This window comes from Macrobrachium nipponense, chromosome 24 (genome assembly GCF_015104395.2).
Source record: "Macrobrachium nipponense isolate FS-2020 chromosome 24, ASM1510439v2, whole genome shotgun sequence".
Taxonomy (NCBI): Eukaryota; Metazoa; Arthropoda; class Malacostraca; order Decapoda; family Palaemonidae; genus Macrobrachium; species Macrobrachium nipponense.
In genome coordinates this window covers 66,626,889-66,636,888 of record NC_061091.1, presented here as the reverse complement: position 1 = coordinate 66,636,888, position 10,000 = coordinate 66,626,889, and the positions used below count along the sequence as shown (strand labels likewise).

The following is a 10,000-nucleotide window of genomic DNA, read 5'->3' as shown; positions in this document are numbered from 1 at the left end:
TGTTTAAAAGACACAATCTCATTCCTGCTTCTCATGAATTATTGTCACTGTAACTCTGGATATCATCTCTAAATATGCAGTAAACTTTGGTTCTTTTCGGGACATCCAAGACCAATTTCTCAATTATATACAGAGAGACTGTAAGACCCAACGGTGCTTGAGAATTGAAATTAGTATTTCTTTCTTAACATTAACTTAATTAGACAAGTAAATTTCATTTCAAATGAGCTAATTTTTTCATCTATTTAAATATGAATTTCAAACACTAAGATTCATTTGTGTGTAGCCATACCAATTTCAGTCACTTAACACTAAGAAATAATTTCTGCAAAAACCAGACACCAAATTTATATATACTGTGATGTCTCTTCTAACAGATTTTAAACCTGCTATTTATTACTAAGGGTAATCTTAAAGATAGTACAGAACACCCAAATTTCTAATTATTAAACGAATTTTTATTATTTGCAGGTTGTGTTGTCTGTCTTCACAGTTAGCACTCTAAGTTTGCCTGGACCTGATGGGGCCTACAACATACCTCAAGTAGGAACCGGAAGGCGTTCCCAGTATTTTGTCCTTCACAGAGATGGTACTTATAAATATGGCCATGATACTGGTGAAGGAGCCTTCGAGAGTGCAAAGTCTACAAGGGTTGGACACCAAGATGGAAGGTTTGGCTATGTTGACCCTGATGGCAATTCCGTGAATCTTCAATACACAGCTGGTGAGGCTGGTTTTGTCCCATCAGGATCTCACCTCCCAACCCCACATCCTGACTTCCATAAGGCCCATACTGCTGCAAGGGCTCGTCCACCTTTCGTTGATCCCCTGGCCAACCCAAATGCTGAAGCTTCTTATGGTTTCCAGTTTGCTGGAGAGGGACAAACGAGATCAGAGCAAAGTGATGCCACTGGAAATGTCCGAGGATCTTACTCCTACACAGACGATGATGGAATCACAAGAACCTACTCTTACACTGCAGGTCGTGACACTGGCTTCGTTGTAGAAGGAAATGACCTTCCATTCTCACCTCCAACTCCTGAATCTTCTGGCTCTACTCCGGCAGCTACACGACAATCTTCTTCAGGAGCCAGATTCCCTGCAAGTAGCAGAGCAACAGGATCATTAGGATCTCCCTCATCCATCTCCTCCTCCTCTTCCACTGGTTACAGGCCACCTGCTTCAGGTTCTGCGCCATCTTCCTCTTCTGCTGTTGCAGTTAAGAGTGCAAGTGGAACCTTTTCCTCTTCACAAAGTGGGGCCTCTTCTTCACAAAGTTCAGCTAATGATGATGGCTCTTACTCTTTCTCCTTCAATGCAGCTGACCATTCTCGTTCAGAATCTGCTGATGCTGACCTTAATGTACAGGGACAGTTTTCTTTTGTTGCTGATGATGGTGTCAGAAGGAGGGTTGACTATCAAGCTGGAGCTAACAGAGGATTCACTGCATCTGGTGATCATCTCCCAACTGCCCCAACTGCAAACACACCTGCCTCCTCCTTATCCTCTGCCTCCCGTCCATCAACTTACCGAGCCTCATCAGCTTCTCCTCAGGGTTCTGCAAGTACTGCTTTCTCTAGCCAACGTCCATCTCCTCTCGCTGCTCCTCAAACCTACTCTTCTGGTGCTCGTCCCTCCTCTTCCTCATCTCGTCCACCTTTCGAAGAAGCTAATACCCGCAGTGAACTCAGACCAGATGGAAGTTATGCTTTTGCTTATGAAACGTCCACCCACTCAAGGAAAGAAGCAGGTGACACCAACAACAATGTTGATGGAGATTTTGCCTTTGTTGCTGATGATGGTCAACGACGACAGATCCAATATCAAGCTGGTTCTGACACTGGATTCATTGCTGAGGGATCCCACATTCCTGTAGGTCCTATTGTCCCTGGAGCACCTTCCGGTCAGCCTACAGGTAGGATTACACCTGTAAAAGAAGTCCCTTTCATTGACCCGTTAGCTAATTCCAATGCTGATGCTTCCTATAACTTTGCCTTTGACTCTGAACAGTATTCAAGATCAGAGACGGCAGATGCTGATGGAAATGTTAGGGGAACCTACACAGTCGTAGATGACGATGGAACCAGACGCACCGTTCGCTTCCGTGCTGGAGAAGGTATTGGTTTCGAACCTCAGGAGGTGTCTTCCTCAAGGGGACCTCCCCCATCTCGAAAATCTCCCTCATCTTCCTCTCCATCACACAGAAGAACAGTTGGCTCACCATCTTCCCCTGCAGGAGCATTTGCTGCTTCACCATCATCTCAAGTTGGAACGTTCTCTTCATCGTCACCTAGTGCCTCAACACGACCATCTTCCCCCTCACAGTATTCTGCTCCTTCTTCACAAAGACACAGTCCAGAAAACTTCAAACTCACTCAGTACGACGCCTCAAAGAACCCCAATAAATTTGGATACGTCTTAACTTTCAACTGATAAAGGACTCGGGTGCACCTTTCTTACAAACAACTATGGGAATGTGATGTTAATAAACGGGATGAACCTTAATTAGTCTTAGTTAATAATATTTTTATTATGAAACTAATGTATTATATTTTCTCACTATCACAGTACCTGCATTACCATGACAAGCACATGTGAATAAAAACAATAAAAAGTGAGCAGAGTAAAACCCATCTTTATTCAAACTTCGTTTTACCTATGATTCCTACACATAGGACCAGACTCCCATAAATACCATGAATATAACTGACCATGACAAGCAAAATACAAAATAGTAAAAGATTGGAATAAATATAATACCTCATCAAAACAAGCAACAATGCTGATAAATTTATCTCACAAAAAGGATACCACTGCAATTTAGTTATAAATTTACAGAAACTATCTGCTTCCTCTATCATGGCTAAATTCTATGTATAGGCAAACTAATTAATCTTCACTTGGTTGTAGATACAACGAAAAATTCAATAACTATTCCTAATTAACTACAATTTATTAATGAAAACAAATTCACACAGCCACAATCTGTCAAACTTTCCGTTGAACCTAACAACCAGATCGTATCCTCACTGGTTGCTGCCTAAACCTCTCATGTTATCTGTCTTGGTTTAAAAAATACAAGTGTCTTACTCAACTACAATATGACTTCAGCTGAGGCCTACTATGAAACGTCTCAGATTAAACATACATACAAAAATCTCTCTCTCTCTCTCTCTCTCTCTCTCTCTCTCTCTCTCTCTCTCTCTCTCTCTCTCTCTCTCTCTCATCTGTCTTGCTTACAGGATGTGAATTGTACTCGCTGACAGTAATTAGTTCACCAACAAAACCTACAGACGTACAATGTAGTTAATCGACTGTGTTGAGTCACAACAAAGGTGTAACAAGCCATAGGGCTAGCAATCTCATCTTTTGAAAAACTTGTCGAGATCCGGAAGTTCAATAAAATCTGGTGCTCTTTATAATAAATAAAAAAACAAAAAACAGAAAAAGAGAGAGAGAGAGAGAGAGAGAGAGAGAGAGAGAGAGAGAGAGAGAGAGAGAGAGAGAGAGAGCGATTGATTGATTGTATTATAGTTCATAATATCTTTGGTTTTACAATTATCAGTTCAGAAGGAAATATAGGGCTGCCCACGTCAGAGGCAATCGCCAAATTTGACGCCACTGCTACCACAAAATCAAGGGGGGTCATTTGGGGGTTGGGGGGCCAACTGCCATCCCCAAGATTCAAGTTGCCCCCCAACCCTCAACTTGGCCCCCCTCACCCCTAAGCCCCAAAAAGTAACAGTATGTTTTCTTTTTGAATGTACAATCATAAATACATGAAATTTCTCGAAATATTACGTTTCTTGATCCTTGTCTGTCTACTATAATAGCTACCAGTGATGATGAGATAAACAAACAGTAGTGGGAGTATGTAATTTTGATGAAATACCTTGCACATGTGGTTTCAAAAACATATATAATTGCTCAAAGTAAAAAAAAAAAAAAAAAAACAGCTGATTAGGCTCGCTTCGCTTGCCAAACCGTCTTTGTCTCCCCACCCCCCCTTTAACAAAAATCTGAAATGACGCCCATGCACAAAATACAAACAAAAATAAAAATCAAAGATAAAGTAATATTTTAAAATAAAAATGAGTGAAAGACTTATTAGAAATGATCTGAAATCGTGACTATCAACTCAATGACGCCGATATTTACAAAAAAAAACCTACATATATACATTCATACAACCATAAGGACCTTATTATAAAAACAGAAACAAGATAATTATTATGATATTTCTTCCAGCTCCTGAGATAGAGCTAAAAATGCCCCTGGCGTCATAAGCAACATCCTGCCACTGGACCCTAGCAAGGATCAACCCCCCTCCCCCCCATCCACCCCACGATCCTCGGAGGGCCACCGATTCCTCAGACCCCAAAGACCGGAGCATCCAGCTAACAAATGCCTCACTGCAAACGGATCCAGGAGATCTTCCCTAAAAGGCTGCTGGAATAGAACATATATACACACTTTAGGTCAAAGAACAAGTGTTGGGACCTATGAGGCCATTCAAAGCTGAAACAGAAGCTTCCAGAAAAAGATCTCAAAGGCGTAACAGGAGGCAAACCTCACAGTTGCTCTATGACGCAATTCTTCAATGAGGTTGGAAGGTAAGATGGAATATGAACGGAAGCACAGGAAAGGGAATGGAAGGGGCTGCATGTAAGGGCCTATGGGACGCTGCAGGGAACCTTAAGTAATGGCTGCAGTGCACCCCGTGAGGTGCACTGACGGCACTACCTCCCCACGAAGGCAACAAGACTGGTGGTTATTTTCATCATATTTTTATGGATTAAGGTAGCAAGTCCTCTGCGTAATCGGCCTCATACGACCCACTCCCATCTCCTGGAATATTTCCATACTTCTAAAGAGATATAAAGGATGTCATTTCTTCTATTTCGTTCGAACTTATCAGGTTCCAACGGTCTTGGCTCCTGCCTCGCACTGAAGCTGTAATTTGGGGGGAAAAGTTTAAAACAAAATTGGACTTCTCCTTGGAAGTAGTTCAGCTGCCTGTTTTTGCTATCCTCTCAGCCTCTCCACTGCCATGGACTTCCTCAAGTGGTGTCACCAACAAAATATTACTTTTCATACTCATTAAAGGGATCTATTGTAAAATTCGTCATATCAAACGGTTGAATGCTGAAAACACCAAATGCTTGCAAAACAGTTCTGCCGTCACAGGAAAAGAGTGAAATCCCCCTTAACATTAGCTGCTCTTTCTTCAATAGCTGTTCAAATAACCACACGACTCCGACGTCAAAACCGAGGATTCCTGAGGATCGCCCCCTCAATAAAAACACGTTGCTGTCAACTCCAAATTCGAGGCCAGCATTAGATTCAGAGCCTCGACGAAGATGAGACAGAATCACGATGTTCCTCAGCACGAAACGAAAAATGAAATGTGAGTCAGACTCCGTTACGTTGCCTTTAAAACCTTCAGAGTATTTGCAAGAATCTACTCATGGCAAATTTCACGAGAGTTATTGATGTCTTGTTGATATCTCCGAAGGAAGAACTTCATTTCATTTAAGTTTTATCAACAACTGTTGCACCCTGAATCCCTAAAGATGGGAGGGAAATGAAAAAGTACAAAGGGGAAAAGAAAAAGTGAAAATGCACACAAAAAAAACTAATAGAAAAACTCGGGCAAACAGAGGACTCAAGATAAAATTACGACAGAAATGACTAAAGAAGGAAAGTCGACATAGGCAGAGATGTCCTCCCCAGTACTATGTACAGACCAGCCTCCGCAATTTCATGACTGTAGTGATGTACCTACTGTACACTTATCTCTTCCTGCAACTTCATGACCTCAGAGATGACGATCAGCTGATCGGACAATGATGAGGCTCAGCTTAAAATCTTTCTGACTGAAACAAAGGGACGTCTCCAGTCCAACAATACTATTTGGCTGTTGTGGGTTTTCATCCTCCATTGTCAGACTCATTAAGTTGAGAGAGAGAGAGAGAGAGAGAGAGAGAGAGAGAGAGAGAGAGAGAGAGAGAGAGAGAGAGGTATCAAGGCTGAGGGAATTAATCATTGGTAATGATAAATATCGCTTATAAAAAATATCAGCGAATATATATATATCAATGCTTCATGAAAAGAAAATAACCCCAACTTATTCACAATAAAATCAAAGCATTTAACCTTAAATGTAACATCAGACACATCGCTGAAACATCCGGCTCTTGAAACAGAACAAAAAAATAAATAAATAAAAATAAAAAAGAAGAAGACTATACTTTTTCCTACGCTATAGCAATGATTATACCAGAGAAAATAATGCAACGTTATCTGTTTAATTACAAAAGCCAGCAAACAGAATTGTAACATCTCGACATGTCACGAGATGAAAGACAATCGGCAAATCTCTCCCCAACCCTCAATTCAAACTCTTATTTTCAGACTGCAACACTTTGATGCTCCACCCAAACACTGGAAATCTTCTATTCCATTACTCAAAAATGGAAGACAATCATTCCAGTTCTGAATGATTCAACTCTCCTTGTGGCTCTAAGATCTAGAAAGTTTCGCTTTCAACACGAGAAAGGGAACACTTCCATTCCTGGATCCACGTCTGGACTTGCCGTCGTCAAGTTCGGGGCCGGTCTCTCTCACCAGAAGACGCCTCGGTAAGATCTTTGGGAAATGGCATAATTGATTTAGGGGCAAACCTCGGACGAAACCACTACAATTGTTTATTCGAAATTCTACGCTAAACGAGGATACTCCTGCGCTAATGATAACCAGCATCGTTATGATGAACATCGAGGGAAAGAATCTCAGACAGGAAATGTAATTCAAAACTTCAAAAGAAAAAAAAAAAAAAAGACGGACGAGAGACAACGGAATAAGAAGCACAGGATCTGGTTCCCTCAAGGGCGATCAGGCACAACTGTTTACATGCCACGACAGGCCACGAATTCAGATCTGGCAATGAGGGCACAGCCTGATGCCCTGATTTCTGTCCTTCTCCCACCCGCCCCCCCCACCCCCACCCCGACCACTCTCCCTACTCTCGTTCCATCTCACGGCCTCCTCTGGGTATAAAAGGGCCTCAGCTCTTGCAAAGGCAGATCACTCACTCGTGGGACATCGGCGTCGCCTGAAGGAAACCCACCCTCCCAGCGATCTCCACAATGGCCTCCTGGATTAGCTTGGTAATGGCACTCAGTGATGTGTTGGAATCTACAGAAATCCATCTCTCTATCTCTCTCTCCACCTCTCTCTCTCTCTCCTCTCTCGTCTCGTTCCTACGTCCACATACACGAAGGAAATAATGGCATTTCTAAGTCGCTTCTATCGCCCTACAGGACTTTGTTCCCCAACATTTAGTGGAAAAGGCGAAAATATACACTAACTTCCTTTTGCTTCTTTGGACCGCTTTCTATTTCTTCATATTAATGGTATTCATGGTACTCCTTACCTATTGCTTTTTCTTAAGACATTCCTGCACTCATTCATACACAAGCTCCCATTTACAGGCAGAAGGATAAGCACGAACATTCATCCAGTGGACAGCAACTCGTGCATTTGAGAGTCGACTTGAATCCAAGGAATCATATCATGGGGCTGATTCTTTTGTCTCTCTATGCAACTCGATCCCACATTATAATATTAGTGACTCTGATTCGAAAGATGGAATTTATACATACACAACCATAATCACACAGGATTTTTCAAACCCTTCCTCTTTCCATGAAGGTGAAAGTAAATCTTTACACTCATATCAAAATTCAAAGCATATAACTGATGTCATTATGATAATAACTTTCCATTTATCTACTCTAATCACTTTCGAACATTCTCTTTCTGTTAAAAGATAACCTTACATACAGCACAGAATGGCCAATTTTCCAAATAGTAATATGAAAATTTATGGATTGCAGGTTGTGTTGTCTGTCTTCACAGTTAGCACTCTAAGTTTGCCTGGACCAGATGGAGCCTACAACATACCTCAAGTAGGAACCGGAAGGCGTTCCCAGTATTTTGTCCTTCACAGAGATGGTACTTATAAATATGGCCATGATACTGGTGAAGGAGCCTTCGAGAGTGCAAAGTCTACAAGGGTTGGACAGCAAGATGGAAGGTTTGGCTATGTTGACCCTGATGGTAATTCCGTGAATCTTCAATACACAGCTGGTGAGGCTGGTTTTGTCCCATCGGGATCTCACCTCCCACAACCACATCCTGACTTCCATAAGGCCCATGCTGCTGCAAGGGCTCGTCCACCTTTCGTTGATCCCCTGGCCAACCCAAATGCTGATGCTTCTTATGGTTTCCAGTTTGCTGGAGAGGGACAAACAAGATCAGAGCAAAGTGATGCCACTGGAAATGTCCGAGGATCTTACTCCTACACAGACGATGATGGAATCACAAGAACCTACTCTTACACTGCAGGTCGTGGCACTGGCTTCGTTGTAGAAGGTAATGACCTTCCACTCTCGCCTCCAACTCCTGAATCTTCTCCATCTACTCCAGCAGCTACACGACAATCTTCTTCTGGTGCCAGATTCCCATCAAGTAGCAGACCAACAGGATCATTAGGATCTCCCTCATCCTTCTCCTCCTCCTCCTCCCCTGGTTACAGGCCACCTGCTGCAGGTTCTGCGCCATCTTCCTCTTCTGTTGTTGCAGTTAAGAGTGCAAGTGGAACCTTTTCCTCTTCACAAAGTGGGGCCTCTTCTTCACAAAGTTCAGCTAATGATGACGGCTCTTACTCTTTCTCCTTCAATGCAGCTGACCATTCTCGTTCAGAATCTGCTGATGCTGACCTTAATGTACAGGGACAGTTTTCTTTTGTTGCTGATGATGGTGTCAGGAGGAGGGTTGACTATCAAGCTGGAGCTAACAGAGGATTCACTGCATCTGGTGATCATCTCCCAACTGCCCCAACTTCAAACACACCTGCCTCCTCCCAGTCCTCTGGCTTCCACGGTAGTTCCCGTCCATCAACTTACCGAGCCCCATCAGCTTCACCTCAGGGTTCTGCCAGTACCGCTTTCTCTAGCCAACGTCCATCTTCTCTCGCTGCTCCTCAAACCTACTCTTCTGGTGCTCGTCCCTCCTCTTCCTCATCTCGTCCACCTTTCGAAGAAGCTAATACCCGCAGTGAACTCAGACCAGATGGAAGTTATGCTTTTGCTTATGAAACGTCCACCCACTCAAGGAAAGAAGCAGGTGACACCAACAACAATGTTGATGGAGATTTTGCCTTTGTTGCTGATGATGGTCAACGACGACAGATCCAATATCAAGCTGGTTCTGACACTGGATTCATTGCTGAGGGATCCCACATTCCTGTAGGTCCTATTGTCCCTGGAGCACCTTCTGGTCAGCCTACAGGTAGGATTACACCTGTAAAAGAAGTCCCTTTCATTGACCCGTTAGCTAATTCCAATGCTGATGCTTCCTATAACTTTGCCTTTGACTCTGAACAGTATTCAAGATCAGAGACGGCAGATGCTGATGGAAATGTTAGGGGAACCTACACTGTCGTAGATGATGACGGAACCAGACGCACCGTTCGCTTCCGTGCTGGAGAAGGTATTGGTTTCGAACCTCAGGAGGTGTCTTCCTCAAGGGGACCTCCCCCATCTCGAAAATCTCTCTCCTCTTCCTCTCCATCACACAGAGGAACAGTTGGCTCACCATTCTCCCCTGCAGGAGCATTTGCTGCTTCACCATCATCTCAAGTTGGAACGTTCTCTTCATCGTCACCTAGTGGTTCAACACGACCATCTTCCCCCTCACAGTATTCTGCTCCTTCTTCACAAAGACACAGTCCGGAAAACTTCAAACTTACTCAGTACGACGCCTCAAAGAACCCCAATAAATTTGGATACGTCTTAACTTTCAACTGATAAAGGACTCGGGTGCACCTTTCTTACAAACAATTGTGGGAGTGTGATGTTAATAAACGGGATGAACCTTGATTAGTCTTAGTTAATAATATTTTTATTATGAAACTAATGTATTATATTTTCTCACT

General features: G+C 42.9%; 2 protein-coding genes across 3 annotated transcripts in view; both read left to right on the top strand.

Moving 5' to 3' along the window:
* Positions 1-2,629, top strand: part of LOC135205722 (nuclear pore complex protein DDB_G0274915-like) — a 20,309-nt gene extending 17,680 nt beyond the window's left edge. For both annotated transcript variants that reach the window (XM_064236801.1, XM_064236800.1), the window contains exon 2: positions 472-2,629. In XM_064236801.1, the coding sequence (XP_064092871.1) occupies positions 472-2,433 (1,962 nt within the window). In that variant the 3' untranslated portion in view covers positions 2,434-2,629. The remainder of the gene's footprint in view (positions 1-471) is intronic.
* A 4,451-nt stretch (positions 2,630-7,080) lies between these two features.
* On the top strand, positions 7,081-9,994 carry LOC135205721 (nuclear pore complex protein DDB_G0274915-like). The gene is made up of 2 exons (XM_064236799.1): positions 7,081-7,169; positions 7,899-9,994. Exons 1-2 carry the CDS (start codon positions 7,149-7,151, stop codon positions 9,870-9,872), a joined length of 1,995 nt encoding a protein of 664 aa, XP_064092869.1. The 5' UTR covers positions 7,081-7,148; the 3' UTR covers positions 9,873-9,994.
* The last annotated feature ends 6 nt before the right edge of the window (positions 9,995-10,000 follow it).

Excerpts from the sequence above, each read along its gene's own strand:
- LOC135205721 (XM_064236799.1), top strand. The coding sequence starts at position 7,149 with ATGGCCTCCTGGATTAGCTTG. Across the intron at positions 7,170-7,898 it reads TGGCCTCCTGGATTAGCTTG|GTTGTGTTGTCTGTCTTCAC; the intron begins GTAATGGCACTC and ends TATGGATTGCAG.